General features: G+C 43.5%; 1 protein-coding gene across 1 annotated transcript in view; it reads left to right on the top strand.

Annotated features, from left to right (window-relative positions):
* LOC121303029 (solute carrier family 23 member 2-like) overlaps positions 1 to 19,800 on the top strand; it is a 40,411-nt gene that overhangs the window by 2,681 nt on the left and 17,930 nt on the right. Inside the window, exons 2-5 of the mRNA XM_041233424.1 lie at positions 3,983 to 4,276; positions 15,714 to 15,812; positions 16,890 to 17,006; positions 17,625 to 17,782. Of these exons, the coding sequence (XP_041089358.1) occupies positions 4,181 to 4,276; positions 15,714 to 15,812; positions 16,890 to 17,006; positions 17,625 to 17,782 (470 nt within the window). The 5' untranslated portion in view covers positions 3,983 to 4,180. The remainder of the gene's footprint in view (positions 1 to 3,982; positions 4,277 to 15,713; positions 15,813 to 16,889; positions 17,007 to 17,624; positions 17,783 to 19,800) is intronic.

Raw genomic sequence — 19,800 nt, 5'->3', positions numbered from 1 at the left:
GGTTCAACTGGACCTTTGCAACAAAAATCTGTTTGCACAAGAATAAAAAGAACAAGTGCAGTATTTAAGGCCTTGAACAGTTAGCTGTAGTGTCTGATGTATTTCCTAATAAAGTGTGTGAATCTTGCACATCACAAATAGCTGGCCAGGATTGGGTTAACTGCAATTGAATGTGTTACCTGGAGGTAAAACGTGGACTTACTGTCCCGGATTCAGGGTTGATTCAATGCCTTTTGCGTTGAACAATGCCGGTGTCCAAGAGAGCTGTCAGCTCTTGCTTTGTTCCTTTTCAGAAGCACTGGAACATGCAGCGAACGCGTGCGTTTAATCCGACCGTTCGTTTTGCAGTCGTCACCCAAGCAACATCCCACCGTTTCTGTGGTGTGGTTTAGCGCCCCCAGCTGTGTGTGCTGAGGGATTGCAATCCTCGCCTGCGGTAGAGCTGGGTATTGGTAGGGTCTTCGATACAAGGGTCGCAATACGATACATGTCACGATACAGTAAATGAAGCATGAAACATAACCATGTTTGTGTTGTGCATGTGTTTGCAATAACACTGGTAAAGCAGTTTTGGTCAAATAAGCTTAACGGCCTGTTTTATTCTTTTAAAATTGATTTAAAACAAAATTACAAATTAGGGCTCCAGACAAAGTTTTTGCCTTAGGAGCTGATTACTGGAGCCCCTTCAGGAGTGAGTTGGTTGCTGTCAGATTCAACTGCTTCAAATATAATAACTTGCTGAGACAGTGAAGCGATCCTGAAACAGTAACTTCATGTCTGTACTCCCTTGTTTGTAGCCTCATTCCGCTGAGTGGCTGGTCTTTGCAGCTGACAAGTGCAATGAACTCTGCATGTTTATAGTTTAAATATTGTGCGAGTGTTGTCTGTAATTGGTGATCGCACCTCTGATTTGTGTACAGATGTACCATTTGAAACGAGAGGTTATGGATGTGACTCTGGTTCCCTGAAAGAGAAGATGACCTCCATTTATACTTTTGGGATATGCCTACTTGTCGGCATGCATTTTAGATCCCAGTTGCCGATAGGCCCCTCCGCGGAGTGACGTCCTCGGTCCCGCCTCACCAAGGTAATAGTCACGGAGCGGAGAATCAGCCTCTATTTCATTGAACCCACGAATGCGAGTGATGTGACCTCGCAAGGGTGGTGGTCATCTTCTCTTTCAGGGTACCGGGGTTACATCTGTAACCTATCGTTCCCTTTCAATTCGAAGCTGACCAGAGCCATCGTGAGGGAGAATGAGCGGACAGCATCTGACGTACATCTCGCTACCGCCATCTAGTGTTGGTGGTGTGAGCGTGCAGCCTCAAGGACCCTAGTGCCTATTGAAGGCATAGAGGGATCTACGACATTAAGTCAGTAGAACCTGGTAAATGTATGCGTGGTAGTCCAGCTAGCCACAGTGCATGTGAAGAGGGCCTGTGACGTCGCCACACCTCTGGTTGAGTGCGTGGTCACCCTCCCAAACTCGTCGCAAAACCTGGAATGGGTGAAAATGCAATAGGAGTCTTATTCCCAACCATGGTATATGTGTGTAGCAACCCAGCCTAATTTGCTATTCTCCGCCCAGTCAGGCTGGCATTGGATTTAAATGAGTGCCAGTCCAGAAATGAGAGAAACTTGGCAGCACCGAATAGAAAGTTGTTTAGTGCTAGATCTTTCAGGAGTGGTTGTGTAATATCCAATACGCAATGGTTCAGGAACCCCTATTACAGTAGCTGTGTGAAACTTGGTTAGCACCTACAATTGAGAGACTGTGGTGGATACATGTAGGAACCTGTCCATGCATCTCTCTTACATTTTCACACACACACACCCCTTTCAATTACGACAGAGGTGTTTGAAATTGCAATTTACAGTTACAGTGCAATTGTGTTCAATTGCAATTAGTTACAATTACACTGCAGCAATTACAATTATAATGGCAATTAGACTACAAAGTGACAAACGACTGCACCCTTTTAACATGCTTCCTGTCCTTATTCTAAACAAGAATCGCAGCCAAGAGTACAGAATCACACTCTATAAAGTCTTCTCAAACTAATGGGATCGCTAAAAGAGGTTGCAAATATAAGAATAATGATGATGCTCGAATGACAAGCAAATGTGTAATTGAACTGTAATGTGGTGTAATTACAATTGTGCAGGTCATTTACAATTACACAGCGATAGCAAAACATTGTGAATTGCACAATTACAATTGTGGTTGACCCCAGGTCTGCTGGGGTGCTCTGCGATCTTGTAGGGGAACAGATACAAAAAAACTCTTCTAGTCTTATATATTATCTGGGGACATGTGGAAGACTAGCAAGCAAATGCATGATGACCTCATGTAAGGATGCTATATTTTCCCATATAAAGCAATGGGAAAGACTACTTTTCTTTTTTTCCCCTGGCTATTTTCAATATTTCATGCATGAAACAGTTAAACCACTGTATTGTCATGTGTGCTCATTGCAGTGCAGAAGTGCTAACCTTGTATCGGATTCCTCCTGCCAACAATCCTCTGTGTTTTTATTTAAAGGGATATTTAAATTAAATGAAGAAGCTCTCTGACGCTGAAAGAACAGAGGAGTTTAAAAGCACCCTTGAGCTCTAAAAATCCTGTCTAACCTGCAAGGGCTTCCAAAACCACCCTTCAGGGCCGCAGGCAGCTTTTAAATTTCTGCGGTTTAAAAAAAAAAAGAAAAATTAAAGTAACAGCATGTGATGCCAACCAAAACAAAATACAAAGTTCATTCCTCCTGTAACAGTCATGGGGTGCATGTGTCAGGGTTATGAAACTGCTTTGCATCTTGCGCCATCTTGGTTCAAGTCTCCCTGCAGTTTACTGTGCAGCGCTGCCTGTGTTTGAGCCACAGTGGGGCCACTTTCATTCTCTATGAGCTTTGGCTGGGCTCGGGCACTCCAGGAGGGAACGGTGTTGAGAGCTAGGACAGGGCGATGCTACAGATAAGGACTCATCTCTGGGGATAGTGGTCTAGGCTGGAGGATAGTGCACTTTGGAGATAGTCAGGATTGCTGACAGAGAAAGGCACTTGTGTGCATTTACCCTGAAACTCTAATCCTAAAATTCCCAGGTCTGGTATAGCTGGCTTCTAGTAGCTACTAGATTTCAATACCAGGTTGTGAGTTATTTTTTACTTTTCAGTAGCCACAGCAGTCAGCCAGTGTAACGTGTATTTATTAAAACATTCTCCAGCAGGTTTCTTCTCAACTGTGAACACTTTTATGAAAAGTAACCCTTCTGTTGATCCGTGCAGGATATCGGTCATGTTACCGTTTAGGATAACTGCAGGCGAACGTTGCATTGCTGGTTTTGGGTTTGTGGTGGGGAATGTGCAAAGCACCGGGGCAAGGCTGGACTCGTCAGACTCCCGTCCCTTTTCCTAGCTGTGGGCTGGGCCCTTATTTTTTAGAATCTCTTTGTCACGGTGACTGAGCAGCGTTTGATGGCACCGGAGCTCTGACACGTGGCCTGCCTTTGTGACATCACAGCAGGTGTCCCCCTGCGAACAGTTCAAGTTTGTGGGGAGCGGGGAGGGGGGGGTATTCCAGTGTTTTGCAGCTGGTGTCTTTGGGGGGGTTATACTCTGAATTAACCATGCTTTATAATTCTGGTAAATACAGCTCGGCTGGTGAAGGTGTTTGAAAGACTTTTCCAGTAACTGCTCTTTTCATTCTGCGCTGCAGTAACTCCTATGAGTGTAATGGTGTAGTCCAGCTGGAAAGTGCTTTATAGGGATGCGTGTCTTGGCATGCCTATTGTGTTTCTGTATTTGCATGTGTGATTGTTTGTTATTGAGAATACTCAGAGTAACATGTTTATGTATGTGGTTGCTTTATGCAATTTGGTTTAGTGTAATTGTATTTACTGCAGCTTAATTGTAACTGAACACAATAGCATTGTAATTGTAATTGAGCCCAGCACTGATCTCTGTTGTATTTGTTTTCTCTCCGTCAGAGCGTGTTTCCCTCCTGAGACGTGTGTAGTTCTTGGATCATGTGACAGTGGACTGGTGACAGAGTTCCCCTTCCAGCTGCAGAGAGAGAGAGAGAGAGAGAGAGAGGAGGCAGGCGGCAGGCAGGCAGGCAGGCAGGCAGGCAGGGTTCACCCACTCCGTGCCGCTTCGTACCCGAGCTCAGAGAGGCGGACTGAGCGATGGGCGTCGGCAAGAACACCAAGTCTGCGGAGGCAGGGGGCGGGGCCGACGGGAAGTACGATGACGAATCGAAACAGTCTGAGTCGTTCTATCCTGTGAGTAAAGACCTCCTTCGCTCCCTCCACTCTCTCCCTGCTTACCTTTCTACCTCCCTCCCTCCAAACCTGCCCTCTATCTTTATCCCTGCCCCCCCCCCCCCCCCCTCTCTCTCTCTCTCTCTCTTTGCTGTAATGATGCTTTCTTGTCTCTCGCCTCATTGTCTGAGATGGAAATAAGACTCCCATTGTATGGTGCTTTGATTTTACTAGGAGTTTAGTAAGACACACCTGAGCTTGTTGCATAAACACTATGGCTTAGCAAGCTTGTATTAAAACCTGGAACTGGTGAAATTGCTATGCAATAGGAGTCTTATTTCCATCCCTGTATAAGTATGTATATATGTAGTTGACATCCATGTTATTTCATTTTTTCTTTTTTTTTTTTTTTTTTTTTTTTTTTTTTAAGGTAAAGAATATAGTTAAATAAATGAGGCAGTACAAGTGTGCACTCTGTGTGTTCTGTCTGTGGCGCATTTCCAAACTGGGTTCACATACTGTAAACATTGTGTTCCAACTGGGTCAGGGTCACTGCTCTCCCTTCCTCCTCCACTTCCTATCCTTCAGGAAGCACAAGCAGGCCAGCTGTAGCAAGGAGTGCTGCTGGGGTCATTGTGGCTCTGTGCGGTACAGCATGGAGCATCCAGAGCCAAAATGAATGACAGAGAAGTGCTTAAAGAACCACGCAGCATAGCCTAACTCTGGGAGAGGGAGGGACCTGAATGACAGGCGCGCCCTCCAGCCAATTGGGGGGGGGGGGGGGGGTTAGAGGCAGTGGTAAGAGGTATTTTAATAGCAGCTTCGGTTTTAACCCTTTGTGGTGCCACAGCTGGGTTCAATTTCACTGTAAAATATGGTGCCAGTGGCTAGCTGCCTGTGCTCCCGGATGTTGTTTACTTACCAGTTAGTTTACATTTGGTAGTTTTAGACCCTATCCAGTCTCAGATTGCATCAGGTAGTGCAGTTTGTCAGCAGTGTGGATAGTGTAATACCGAACCACATGTTCTTTGTATCCTCCAGTATCCCAAAATGCTCTTTTGATGTTTGCCGCATGGACATTGCAAATACTCCTCACACACTAACTCTTGGCTTAACCCAAATGGATCCCTCACCAGGGCTAATTGTAACTAAAAACTTAAGCAAAACCAGAAAGAGGTTACGATATCAATGCCATGCTGTTTGGAATTCCTGTTTTAAACTCCTGGGAGCAAAACAAAGTTTTAAGTGTGCTGTTTTCACGTACTGTTTGAATCCTTCGTCCGCTGCAGCAATACAGCTCCCACAGCAAATCCATACCGCTGTTCTCGTCAAAATTTAAGCAAAGTAGACAAAAGCTCTTGATTGAACAAACTCTGCTTGCTACATCTTAAAATCTTAATTTTAATTGTGGTGGGTTTTTTTTTTTTTTTTTTGGAAGCTGTAATCCTGGACTGAGACTGGAGCATTGTGTTTGTGTTTGTTTGTGTTTTTGGTTTTTATTAATCCTCTGCCCTCTTCCAGACTCACTCCCCTGGCTTCTCGCCATCACTGACTCATCAGCACCTGCTGTCTGTGTGGAAAACATCAGTAAGCAGGCAGACACCTTATTAGAAGATGGAGAGATGAGAGGCCTGGCCTTTCACTGCAATAAGCCAGCTCTATTATGCATCTCTCTGTCTCTCCCCAAGTGTGTTACCACTAAGAATAGATTACAGGTCGTTACTCATCGCAGACATTCAGGTTATATATGAGGGAGAGAAAGAAGAGCAAAGGAAGAGCGAGGGAGGTAAAGGAACATGCAATGCAGTACAATGCAACACGGTATGCTTGTGTATAGCACTCTTCGTGCAGAGCATCCCCGGGCACTTTACCATGAAAACTCAAAGCCATTGGCCAATCAACCCAGCTCAAGGATAAGCCAAAGCAAACAAATCCTGGTTTTAGATTTGATTTGATTGGTGTGTGCCAGCGTTCCTGTTATGACTCGGGACGAAGTTCCAAAAGCAGGGAGCAGAGCAGCTAAAGGTCCTCGCCCCTTCTGATTTCAGATCACTTCTGGGAACTACCAGAAGTTCAGCATTCACTGATCTCATTCTCTCTGTGCTGAATCTGAAGTAGTGTCTTGGGTTCACTTTGTCTAGACCAGTCAGGATTTTATAGACTTCAATCAAGTCCCCACTTTTTTTTTTTTTTTTCTAGGCTGAAGAGATTTCATTATTCTAACCTTTCCTCAAAGTTCATGTGTACAGAGAAAAAAAAAAAAGGAATGCTGCAGAAAATAAAAAGCAGATTAAGGAATTAGCCCAGCAGGGTCACTTGACATTTAGATGTTATTGTAACCCAGTGTGTTTTTTTTTTTTCTTTCTGTTCTCTCTCTCCATTTTTCCCTTAATTTAATTACTCAACAAAATAATTAGTTTAAAAATGCAGCTTTAGGTGATTTGATTGCATTTCGCAGAGCAGGTTTTGGGGGGGTTGGAGAGAAGAGAAAGTTTTCACATAATCGAGTTTCCCTGAACTGATTTGATGGACAAATCTGTTAAAATACTGTCTGCGTTTTAAAGACGTATCTAACCTGCGCAAACACAGACGCTGACTCCTCAAACTGAGCCTCTATTTGAAATCAACCGCATATATTTACACCAAAGATCAATCTGGAAGGGCTACAGGAGAACGTGATCAGTCAAGCTGTTGACCACGATGGCAATAAGACTTTGATACGAGCTTTATCAACCCCAGTGAATAGGTAACAAGCCCAGGAGTGTCTGATTTTAAGCTCCTAGTAAAACCAGGAATGGATAACGCTGCTCTGCAATGGGAGCCTCGTTTCCTTCCCTGGGTGACTGCGATTGCTGTGCCATCAATGCATAAGAGTCTACTTTAGCATTTCTAACCTGTGATGCTGGAGCCTGTTCTTGCGGGAGCAAGCCTATTCTATTTTTGAATAAGGAAACTAAGAAGAATAATATATGAATTGTATGTAGCGTCACTCTCTGTACAGGGTGATTTCTGTTATCCACAAACAAACTATTAATAAAGTATTAACTTTTTTGAATCGAGCTCTGCCACTGACCTGGCACATAGTAACTTGCACCTTCCCAGGAATTAATACCAATAATAATAAACTTTATTTTATATAGCACCTTTCATGTACGAACCTCACAAAGCACTGTACAGTTCAGTAGAAAGACACTAACGATACAAATATTAGGAAATGCTAGTGTATAAAAGTGTGTTTTAAGATTTCAAAATAGCCAAAGTCTCCGAGTCCTTGAGCACACCTGGAGAAGCATTCCACAACCCTGCTGTATGACCGTGGAGTGCTCCCATTGAACATAGCCTTGCATTTGGAATCATTAAAAGCCCAGAATCCTTTGACCGCATTATCCACGAAGGAATATATTCGTGCATCGGATCTGTATGTAGCAGGGAGCCAATCCCTTTAGGGCTTTATCTGTCATCAACGGAATTTTAAAATCAATCCTGAACCTGACCCAGCCAACGCAAGGATGCCAAAACAGGAGTTCCATGTTTGCAGGATTTAGATTTTCTTAAAACCCGTGCAGCTGAATTCTGGAGATACTGCAGCCTGTTGAGGACACTTGGAGACAACAGCAAGCAGAGCATTAAAGTAATCAAGTGTAGAAAAGGCATGCACAAACTCCTCAGCATCAGACAAAGACAAAATCGAATGGAATCGGGCAGTGTTACATGGGTGCAAAAATGACACCCTGGTGACATCTTGCAGACGGGACTCAAAGGCTAGACTAGGGTCAAAAATAATACCAAGGTTTCTCATTTCAGAAGTGAGACCTAATCTCGTCAATTAGCGTACTAAACTTGTTAAGTTTACGTTGTTGATGCTAAGTATCATTACCTGAGTCTTATCCCCATTCAACTGTAAAAGGTTCTGAACTTGCTTCCATAGTTTTATTTCTGTCAAGCAATGTGTGAGTACAGAGACAGTGAAGTCAACTCCAGACGGTTAAGAAGAGTGTCCTGGTTCAGAGAATCAGATGCAGCACGAAGGTCTAAAAGAACCAGGACAGGTAATGCACCTGAATCCGCAGCTATCAACACGTCATTGACAGCCTTAACAGGGGCTGTTTCTGTGCTGTGCAACAGACTAAAACCGGACTGAAAAAGTTGGTAAATTTCTTTTTCCAGTAAATGAATGTGAAATTTGAGAAGCAAGCGCACTCTCCAAAATGTTTGCTAAAAAAAAAAAGGCAGATTAGAAGCCTATAATTACAAAGTATTTCACAATTCAAATCGTTTTTTTTTTTTTTTAGCAAGGGTTTAACTAAACGCCAAAGGCAGAATTCCAGAACGCAAGGAAAGAGTAGACATCAACTTACAAGCCAAGCACTCAAATGATTTAAAGACTAGGACAGGCAGAGATTCTTGGATTAAAATCGGATCGATGAACAGCAGCCAGCCCACCAGCACGACCTGAAGGACAGGACTTTTCTAAGAAGCTGAAACCAGAAATAGCTGATTTAACAAGAGAGAATCATTCCCGTTTCTGTTGAGCATGAAAAATCAAGATTCTGGTTGGTTATAAACTCCCTCGATAGCAGAGCCTTATTTGTTTAAGAACGAGCGTTCGATAAAGTTAGCCGACCTCGGTGACAATGAGTTCCGGACGTCGCGGATTTGGGAAAACTCCGCAGACAACTATGATTGACACAGAGCGATGGAGAGACCGAATGGTGTTGATAATGAGTAAAATGAACATGATAGAGAATACCTGTGTCTATACACAGAACGCCAAGAGCACAGCAAACAGTACCTAAATCACATGTTCAAAGAAAACAGTGCTGTTCTGAATGTCTCTCAGAACAGCTCACCAACAGTGCCACAGCGGCACCCCGATCAGCAGATGAGCCAGTACGCTGGAGGAGTTCAGGCCACGGTTAACACAGGCATCTACCAGTGGTGGGGCTGGGGCTCTACAGCTGACAATTGGCCAACATGGACTTTTTAAATGGGATCTGTGAAGTAACAGAAATGAACACAATTGTGAGCCTCCGCCCATCTGTCTGCCTGTCGGTGCGTCTGGTCTGTAATTTCACCATGAGTCCTTCCTGAGATTCGCAGGTTTATTTAAATGCTGGTTTGCTGCTAGCAGCTGCACAGGACTTGTCTCGTTCATTCTCCCTTTCTTTCTCTCTCTCTCTCTCTCTCTCGTCGGACACAGCATTCAAAGAAGCAATCCGGACTACTTTGGTTAAAGTGCCTGAGGTTTGGGCAGATTTTAATATTCATTGAACTGAGTGAGGTTTGAGAAATACAAGAAGGGTCACTCGGCTGACAGCAGCACGCTTTGCTTTGAAACAACTCAAATAAAGCTAAAAAAAAAAAACTTGTAGTTTGCGTCAGGAGAAATATGCCTTTTTTTTTCCCCCTAGAAGTTTAAGGTTGAGACTGACTTATCAAACATACATTTTGCATGTGTTTGTGTAATCCAAAGTTGTCCCTGCTAGTGGGTTAATGCTTTGCTTTGGAGGCCTGGGTCCCAGTCTGGGGGGACTAGGTGGCATTAAGCCTTTTTTATTGATTTTTTTTTTTTTTTCCTTTCTTTCCTTATATGACCCGAGAACAGGGCTGTTTGAAAAGCCGGTCTCCGTATCAGAGTTGGCCCTTGCTTCAAAGTTTCTCCTGCACTCCAGTGTTCTTTCATGCCAGGACTGCTGTCTCCATGGCTACCAGTAGCATTCCGTTACCTCACAGTGAGGTGGCTCTGAAACTTCCAAACAATCCAGTTCTGTTCCTGGATCTGATCAAACAGGAGCAGACTGGACTGAATTAGATTGCAAAACATCACCATAACCCAGATTAAATAGTTTTGCATCCAAGATTGATCCACACTACCTGACGGGTTTCTGTGATAATCGAGTAATTTATAAACTTTCGCTCTTGTAATTTATGACGTCGCAGAATCCCTAGCTGGAATTATTTTCCTGTTACTCACTGAAGCCCATCTATATATATATATATATATATATATATATATATATATATATATATATATATATATATATATATATATATGTGTGTGTGTGTGTGTGTATATATATATATATATATATATATATATATATATATATATATATATACTGAACAAAAATATAAATGCAACATGCAACAATTTCAAAGATTTTACTGAGTTACAGTTCATATAAGGAAATCAGTCAATTGAAATAAATTCATTAGGCCCTAATCTGTGGATTTCACATGACTGGGAATACAGATGTGCATCTGTTGGTCACAGATACCTTTTAAAAAATAAATAAATAAATAAATAAAGGTAGGGGCGTGGATCAGGAAACCAGTCAGTATCTGGTGTGACCACCATTTGCCTTGTGCAGCGTGACACATCTCCTTTGCATAGAGTTGATCAGACTGTTGATTGTGGCCTGTGGAATGTTGTCCCACTCCTCTTCAATGGCTGTGCGAAGTTGCTGGTGGGAACTGGATCACGCTGTCGTACACGTCGATCCAGAGGAACTTCTCCAGCGTGCCACTGGCCATCGAAGGTGAGCGTTTGCCCACTGAAGTCGGTTACGATGCCGTCAGGTGAAGACCCTGGTGAGGACGACGAACACGCAGATGAGCTTCCCTGAGACGGTTTCTGACAGTTTGTGCAGAAATTCTTCGGTTGTGCAAACTCACAGTTTCATCAGCTGTCAGGGTGGCTGGTCTCGGATGATCCCGCCGGATATGGAGGTCCTGGGCTGGCGTGTTTACACATGGTCTGCAGTTGTGAGGCCGGTTGGACGTACTGCCAAATTCTCTAAAACGACGTTGGAGGCGGCTTATGGTAGAGAAATGAACATTCAATTCTCTGGCAACAGCTCTGGTGGACATTCATGCAGTCAGCATGCCAATTGCACGCTCCCTCAAAACTTGAGACATCTGTGGCATTGTGCTGTGTGACAAAACTGCACATTTTAGAATGGCCTTTTATTGTCCCCAGCACAAGGTGCACCTGTGTAATGATCATGCTGTTGAATCAGCTTCTTGATATGCCACACCGGTCAGATGGATGGATTGTCTTGGCAAAGAAAAAATGCTCACTAACAGGGATGTAAACAAATGTGTGCACAAAATTTGAGAGAAATAAGCTTTTTGTGTGTGGAAAATTTGTGGGATCTTTTATTTCAGCTCATGAAACATGGGACCATATCATATATGGGACCATACATCGATATCTCGCACTTCCCATTAGTGGGTGTAACAGGGGCGTGGGTGTCTGCTGGCACACAGAGGTTATGTTTGACACCCCGCCGCAGGTGTTCAGGATTTACTTACAATATTTACACGTTTTTTTTATACAGCTCTGGTGCAGAAAGACATCGACAAATGTTAGCCAAATAGTAAATGCAAAACACAACCCAGTACAAGCACTCTTAACAAAACCGAGTTGGCCTACAGGTGGCTGAGCACTACCTGCGCTTAAAGGAGGGTCCCACTCCAGAAACCTTCTCCCTGACCCAAACTCAGATACATGGAGGTGGGATTACAAGCCTCTAAATGAATCCCTCTGCTAAATCCAGGGGTCATCGCTCATCCTGGATTGATTGATTGATTGATTTGTTTACACACACACACACACACACACGTTTGCACTCCTGTATTTGACGCTCACTATGTTTTTATTTACCGTTTCGAACTCCAGTCAAACAAAACTGCACACAGGGTGAAAGTCGACAACAAACTCAATATTTTGGCACTTATTTTTTTAAGGCATATCTAGTTCTTGAAACTGTGTCCCCCCACAACGTTGTTGTTTCAGGAGTTACTGTCTTTGTGGGGACGTTTTCTCAGATTTTGTCCCCACATTGATAGTAATGCCCACCCACACACATGTGACCGATTCAGTAAAACCGCAAGAAGTTGTTCCCAAGCCTCCTGTCGTATAGTTTCACCGAGCTTCCAATTGCTGTGAATTAAAACGAGGCACTGCCTGGGAACATCTTGAAGAAACGCTGAAGGTCTTTCAACACCAAGCGCGTTGTGTTCAGACATCAATCAATCTGAAGCGCTGCCGCTGAACACAACGTTTCCTTAAAGCACAGAATTGCATTTTGAGGTCTTTCAGCATGAAGCACTGGAACAGCCGCCCTAGTCCATGACAACCAATCAATACAGTGCTGTGTTATTTCACAGGAAAAATGGAAGTGGGAATACGTTAGCAGTATTTAGCATGCATTCCGCATTTCATCAGTGGTTTCGAGTGGCGTTATCTCTGCCACACTGTAGATCAGTCTTTCTTTACTGTACTTCCTCGCTGTTTAAAGTCAAGGGTCTTCCTATTTGACACCCAGACATACTCCAGCAATGCCTATCTAGAATTATGAACACTTCCTGCCTGCTGCTGATTGGCTGTTGAGATTCCAAACCCAGATTGCATGTTTCTGTAGCCCTGCTTGAGATCGTCCTATACATCCAGGACTTGCTCATTTGTGAAACCAAACAAGTAATGTGACAACCTTCGTCAAGTAATGATGAGTTAATGCTTACTGTTTATTACTTTCAGCTTATCCCACCTGAAAGAGTCTCTTAAAGAAAAATGTTAATTGTTTGCAAAACGAACCCCTGCTCAACATAGTGTGGTCGGGTGAACGTCTTTTTGCAAACTGTAGATAAACGAGCTTTGTAAATAAAGCTTATCTGCTTTTTATCGTTTTTGTTTTCTATCTTTCCAAACCATGTTTCCTCTGTGCTGTGAACTTTCTCCTCTCTGAGGAATAAAAACTATTTGCCATTGATTGCATGGTTAATGTGTAACAATATGCTATTGATTTTTCTATTTAAGCCTTCAGGCATCGTGGTATTGAGTCTATTTATAAATGAAACGTTTATTTCCTTGTCAAGAATTCGCTCGCCTTGCCGGTACTAATCCCTGCTTTTCCTAAGTCTTTTCAGTGTTGAGTGCACATTTTTGATCGGATAGGCTTAAAATGGCAAACTATATCAAACTGAATCTCCCTTTAAGAGAGTTAAGTTTCATATCTGGGGAAAACGTGAGACCCACGTGAAATACTGGCAAGACATGTTAGGTCAGATTTACTGGAAGGCTGTTCTCTCGATTTCTGTTCTTTTAAAAGATATGCTTCCAGCACATCAGGGTGTTTCAAAACCCTCACTGTTCCAAGCACACGATCAGCGGGTATTAAATGTGAAAGTAGCGGCAGCGTGTCACTGGTATGTTTTACCAGAGGCCGGTCTCACTTCCCTCCCTGTGGAGTCACTCTGTTAGCAGGACTCTCAAGTCCACTGTGGAGCACGAATGGGGTTCACTGGGGAGGGTTCTAACCCAAGTGTGATGGAGACCTCTAGTGGCCTACAGCAAAGATCAGGGAGCTGAAAACCAGGGTTGCTGGTCTGTATAGTAATGAGGGGTAGGGTTCTCCTCTCGGTTTCATTGCAGGTTATGAGATGCACAGAACAATGTGTTTTATTCATGACGTTGGTCTGTATTTTATAAGCTGACGAGGTGGGATATGATCTAGGATTGATACGGAACTGGGTGTGTCTCTTAAACTGCAATGAAGACGCAGTTATAATCCAGGATCACTTTGGTCTACCTCCTCGGTTATCCTAAAGTTATATAAAACTGGATAGGAACAGGTTGACATGTGAGGCATGTTTTCTGTATCCTCCTTTGTAAAAACTTGTAAAAAGTAATCATTTAATATATTTGCTATTTTTTTTCTTCATCTACGATTTTGCCATTTGTATCTCTTAGACATTTAACCTCCTCTTTGAATGTTCTCTTGCTGTTGTAGTATTGGAAAAACATTTTGGAATTGGTTCTATTTCTCTCTTGGCCTTTCTAACTTCCTTTTTGACTTGTGTTTGCAGTTCCATGTACTCTTTCTGTGTACTTTTGTTTTTGGTCCCTTTTTAAAGTCTTTGTAAAGTGGCTTTTTTCGCTGAATATTATATATTTTTAATTGATCTATTAAACCATTTTGGCAACTTTAGTTTTACATTTAGATTTGTCTAGTTTAGGGATGTAATTGTTTTGCGCCTCTAGTACTACATTTTTGAAGAACAGACATCCTTTTTCTGTAGGTGTTTTCTCTATTTTATTCCAATCTACTTCTGTTAGTCTCTGTTTCATATCTTCATAGTTTGCTTTTCTAAAATTGTAAACCTTAGCTTTACTTTTGGGGTTTTAAAAAGCACTTCAAATGAGACCATGTTGTGGTCTGAGTTTGCTAGTGGTTCTCTGACCTCTGTTTTAGTTATTCTGTCTTAGTTATTTGAAAAGACGAGATCAAGACGTGCCTCCAGCCAGACTGAAGAATAATGACCACATTCTGCACATTTCTTTCCATTCCAATTAGGTATTGTAGTCTCTGTTATTAAAGGCTTGTCTGAGATGGGAGCGTGCACAGTATTGTAGTCTCTGTTATTAAAGGCTTGTCTGAGCTGGGAGCGTGCACAGTATTGTAGTCTCTGTTATTAAAGGCTTGTCTGAGCTGGGAGCGTGCACAGTATTGTAGTCTCTGTTATTAAAGGCTTGTCTGAGCTGGGAGCGTGCACAGTATTGTAGTCTCTGTTATTAAAGGCTTGTCTGAGCTGGGAGCGTGCACAGTATTGTAGTCTCTGTTATTAAAGGCTTGTCTGAGCTGGGAGCGTGCACAGTATTGTAGTCTCTGTTATTAAAGGCTTGTCTGAGCTGGGAGCGTGCACAGTATTGTAGTCTCTGTTATTAAAGGCTTGTCTGAGATGGGAGCGTGCACAGTATTGTAGTCTCTGTTATTAAAGGCTTGTCTGAGCTGGGAGCGTGCACAGTATTGTAGTCTCTGTTATTAAAGGCTTGTCTGAGCTGGGAGCGTGCACAGTATTGTAGTCTCTGTTATTAAAGGCTTGTCTGAGCTGGGAGCGTGCACAGTATTGTAGTCTCTGTTATTAAAGGCTTGTCTGAGCTGGGAGCGTGCACAGTATTGTAGTCTCTGTTATTAAAGGCTTGTCTGAGCTGGGAGCGTGCACAGTATTGTAGTCTCTGTTATTAAAGGCTTGTCTGAGATGGGAGCGTGCACAGTATTGTAGTCTCTGTTATTAAAGGCTTGTCTGAGATGGGAGCGTGCACAGTATTGTAGTCTCTGTTATTAAAGGCTTGTCTGAGATGGGAGCGTGCACAGTATTGTAGTCTCTGTTATTAAAGGCTTGTCTGAGCTGGGAGCGTGCACAGTATTGTAGTCTCTGTTATTAAAGGCTTGTCTGAGCTGGGAGCGTGCACAGTATTGTAGTCTCTGTTATTAAAGGCTTGTCTGAGCTGGGAGCGTGCACAGTATTGTAGTCTCTGTTATTAAAGGCTTGTCTGAGCTGGGAGCGTGCACAGTATTGTAGTCTCTGTTATTAAAGGCTTGTCTGAGCTGGGAGCGTGCACAGTATTGTAGTCTCTGTTATTAGAGGTTTGTTTGCTGTTGTGCTTCTGCAGGTGGTTGTCAATGGAGGAGCCCAGTCTAACGGGGACCAAGACACTGAAGACACTGAGCTCATGGCAATCTACTCCAGAGAGAAGGGCCCCACAGAGAAGGTAATGGCAGGTCAGCAATGGACCGGGTTTATTATTCACCGCTCCTGGGGAGAAACAGCTCTGTTTATCTTTCTGAGATCGATGCAGATCTGAAAAGAAGCCTGTTTAAGTTTTCTTTCCACTGTTATAAAATAAAGAAATACTTAAGAGCTGTTTCGATAAGCAGCCCTTCTGGGCATTCATGCGGGGTTGTGGTCATGTTCTTTGTAATAACTGCAGGCTAATGTTGCATTGCTGGTTTTGGGTTTGTGGTGGGGAATGTGCAAAGCACTGGGGCAAGGCTGGACTTGCCAGACTCCCTTCACTTTTCATAGCTGTGAGCTGGGCCCTTATTTCTGGAATCTGTTGGTCACAGTGACTGAGCAGTGCGTGCTGTCACCGGAGCTCTGTCACATGGTCTGACTTTGACAGCACGGCTTACAGGCTGTAGACCATGCTGAAGGTGATGCTGCCATCAGGGTGTGGTATTTTACACAGCACTGCAACCCTCAGCATGGGAGACTAAACAGTGTGGGATAGGAGGTTGATAGAGGGTGAGTGAGGCACACACATACAGTTTCAAAATAAACACACACTCACTACAAAAATATTTATTTCTATATTTCCACCTGGCTGTAATTTTTGGTAATTGTACATGTTTTTAAAAATCTTTCATTCATGTTTTTTTATTTATTTTATATATACATTTTATTCTACTAAATCCGAAATTTTATTTGGCACTGCTAGGACTGCCTTTTTTCACCAGTTAAACATATTTTAAAGATTGTATTTTTCACCATTAGATTAAAAGGAGTACTCCAGTGCTGAGTATTGAATAACACCTTTGAAGATACTAACCGGTGGTAACCCTAAACCGTTCATTCATTAAAAGTTATAGATGCTCTAAAATGTATTTGTTATCATCTTAGTAAGATCACATCAGTGGAATGTGCAGCTAAGCAATCTGTGTCTTCTGTAAAACGTATTTATTTAAAGTTATTTGTTTGCTGCTATATATTGCTGTGATCTAGTGGACCAGCCTGTCTCAGCACTACGGGGATGTTTAACTGTCTCTGTCCCTCCGTCTGTCCCTCACAGAGCTCTCTATCAGAGACGCTGGACAGTATGAACAGTCTGGACGCCCAGCGTATGGACATGATCTACACTATTGAAGATGTGCCTCCCTGGTACCTCTCTATATTTCTTGGCATGCAGGTAAAAACACAGCAAACAAGCTTCTTACTGCCCCCCTCCTCCCCACTGTGCAGGGCTGCCTCTGCTAGGGCAGCACGGACCAGTGATTCGCTGGTCCGGATGGAGCTCGCCACACAAATCAGGAGCTGGCAAGCGAGAGGGTTGCTGCTGTCGATCGGAGTGATTAACCATTCAGAGTGAAGAAACGGCTGATCGGGTTTGTGATGATCAAACCCAAGCCGCTGCTTCTTCACTGGTTTTCCTTGGAATGGCAAGTCAGCCCGGTCGATACCAGCGACTCCCGTCTGTGGAGAGCTTGATCTAAAAATTGGCCCATGCAGCTCTAGTCTCTGCTAAACCTGAATTTTACATTTTTTACCTGCTAAACGCTGATCTGAAATACTAACCCATGCGCACTGAAAGAACACTGTTACTGCACTTTGTGTTAAACTATGTATAAGCAGAAAGCCTCTCGTCACTGCAGCCTGCAGCAGTGTGCCAGTCTCAGAGAAAACCCCATTGCTTATATAATTTTGATTTTGTTGAGAGTGTGAAATCAGACCACTGTTACTGGAGGAGAAAAAAAAAAAAAAAAAAAAAAACTCTTTTGCTGAGTGCTCTCCTCCCTTTCTCTCTTAGCACTATCTGACGTGCTTCAGTGGCACCATCGCTGTCCCCTTCCTCCTCGCCGAGGCCATGTGTGTTGGGTTCGACCAGTGGGCTACGAGCCAGCTGATTGGCACAATCTTCTTCTGCGTGGGCATCACAACGCTGCTGCAAACAACCTTCGGGTGCAGGTACTGTAGCCTCGTGCTAGATCAGCACTCTTACATCATGATGTATGTCACAGTGTGCCAGTATCGTGGTGCAGGCGATCAGTCCTGACTGAGGAGTGTCGCAGTGTAGAATTTATTCTCACTAACAGAAGTGATATGAAGACACTTTGGGTGCCCTAGTCTACATTGCATTAGCAGCTACACACACTTTCCATTGCGCGGTCGCTAGCTCTAACCTGGGTGTATATGAAGCTGTTTGTCTGTCACGTTTGACCTTTTTTCATGTCAGGTGCGTCAGTGATGAAGAAGAAAGCACTGCTGTCTGTCTCCCATAAAGATTAGAGGAGAGTTTGTTTTTATGTGTATTTGTCACAGAACTGCTTCTCTTTTTATTCCCTGTGTTCCTGGAGATGGAGGCACACTATATTAAAGGCAGGCTGTACCTTGCAGGTGAATTCTTGCATTTCATCTCAGTTCCCGCAGCCCCTCCCCACAATCACGAGGAACTCTCTTTCAGTTTTATAAATTCATTTTTTTCCCCCATCTGGTCGATACTGAGCTGGTTTTAGTTCCCCTTTTTAGTTTCCAAGGTTTTTTTTTTATTCAACAAATGTCATCTCTAACCTATTCTGCAGAGCCAGACTCAGTGACCAGACAGAAAGGGCAGACCGTGGCTCTACAATGGCAATGCGGACAGACACAGTGGCACTGCAGTGGCAATGCAGACAGACACAGTGGCACTGCAGTGGCAATGCAGACAGACACAGTGGCACTGCAGTGGCAATGCAGACAGACAGTGGCACTGCAGTGGCAATGCAGACAGACAGTGGCAATGGTAATGCAGACAGACACAGTGGCACTGCAGTGGCAATGCAGACAGACAGTGGCAATGGCAATGGCAATGCAGCACAGTGGCACTGCAGTGGAATGCAGACAGACAGTGGCACTGCAGTGGCAATGCAGACAGACAGTGGCAATGGCAATGCGGACAGACACAGTGGCACTGCAGTGGCAATGCAGACAGACAGACAGTGGCAAGTGGCAATGCAATGCAGACAGACAGTGGCAATGGCAATGCGGACAGACACAGTGGCACTGCAGTGGCAATGCAGACAGACAGTGGCAATGGCAATGCGGATAGACACAGTGGCACTGCAGTGGCAATGCAGACAGACAGTGGCAATGGCAATGCGGACAGACACAGTGGCACTGCAGTGGGATACAACTCTGGGAGACGGTTCTTTCCAATGCTATTTATGTCGTTTAATTGGGATACAGTATTTTCACATGATGAACGGAGATCACTTTTCAGAGAAAGACGGGTTCTCTTTGGCAAAGAAAGCTGGCGTGTCAACAACGCAGGTGCCCCGCCTTGTGATAAGATGGGATTTCATTATTTTTCATTTCATGTAGAAAACAAAAAACACTGATATTTCACATGATGTGTTTAACATGTAATCGTAAGGTAATGTGATTTCATTCTAGGTTAACTAGTGCCCTAGGCAGGGATCCCATAGGCAACGGCTGATCCCCCCCGCCCCCCCCCCCCCCCCCCCCCCCAAAAAATAAATGAATTCCTGTTAATGACAATTCGCGTGAAGTCGTGTACCGAGCTGCGATCAGTTGAGCAACAAAACACTCTCAAAGTTGCACAACTGATCACTCGGGTGTGGACCCGGCTTTAGATATTTGAGTGTTTTTAGGTTAAACGTCCTAAAAATATTTCAGTCTCAAAAACCATTTGCAATTTGCGACTTTTTACCCAAGTTATTACTTTTGATCTACACAAAGGGCAATGCTTCTGTTCAAACCGCCATCCCGTCTCAGTGACGGACAAACGGAATCCATGTTCTCATCAAGCCGTAAAACCGAAAAAACGGTCCGTTACCAGGCTTTGCTTTCATCAGAAACATTAGTTTACCGGGGAAAGCACAGGGCCAGTGTGCCACAGAGTGGGCTACGAGTAGCAGCACAAACAATAAAAACCTTTTGTTTTTAAATCAGTTTCTAATAAATAAAAATGTGTTTTTGATTTTATT

This window comes from Polyodon spathula, chromosome 31 (assembly GCF_017654505.1).
Source record: "Polyodon spathula isolate WHYD16114869_AA chromosome 31, ASM1765450v1, whole genome shotgun sequence".
NCBI classification, from domain to species: Eukaryota; Metazoa; Chordata; class Actinopteri; order Acipenseriformes; family Polyodontidae; genus Polyodon; species Polyodon spathula.
The sequence above is the reverse complement of the archived record's forward strand: the minus strand, read 5'-3'. Positions and strand labels throughout refer to the sequence as shown.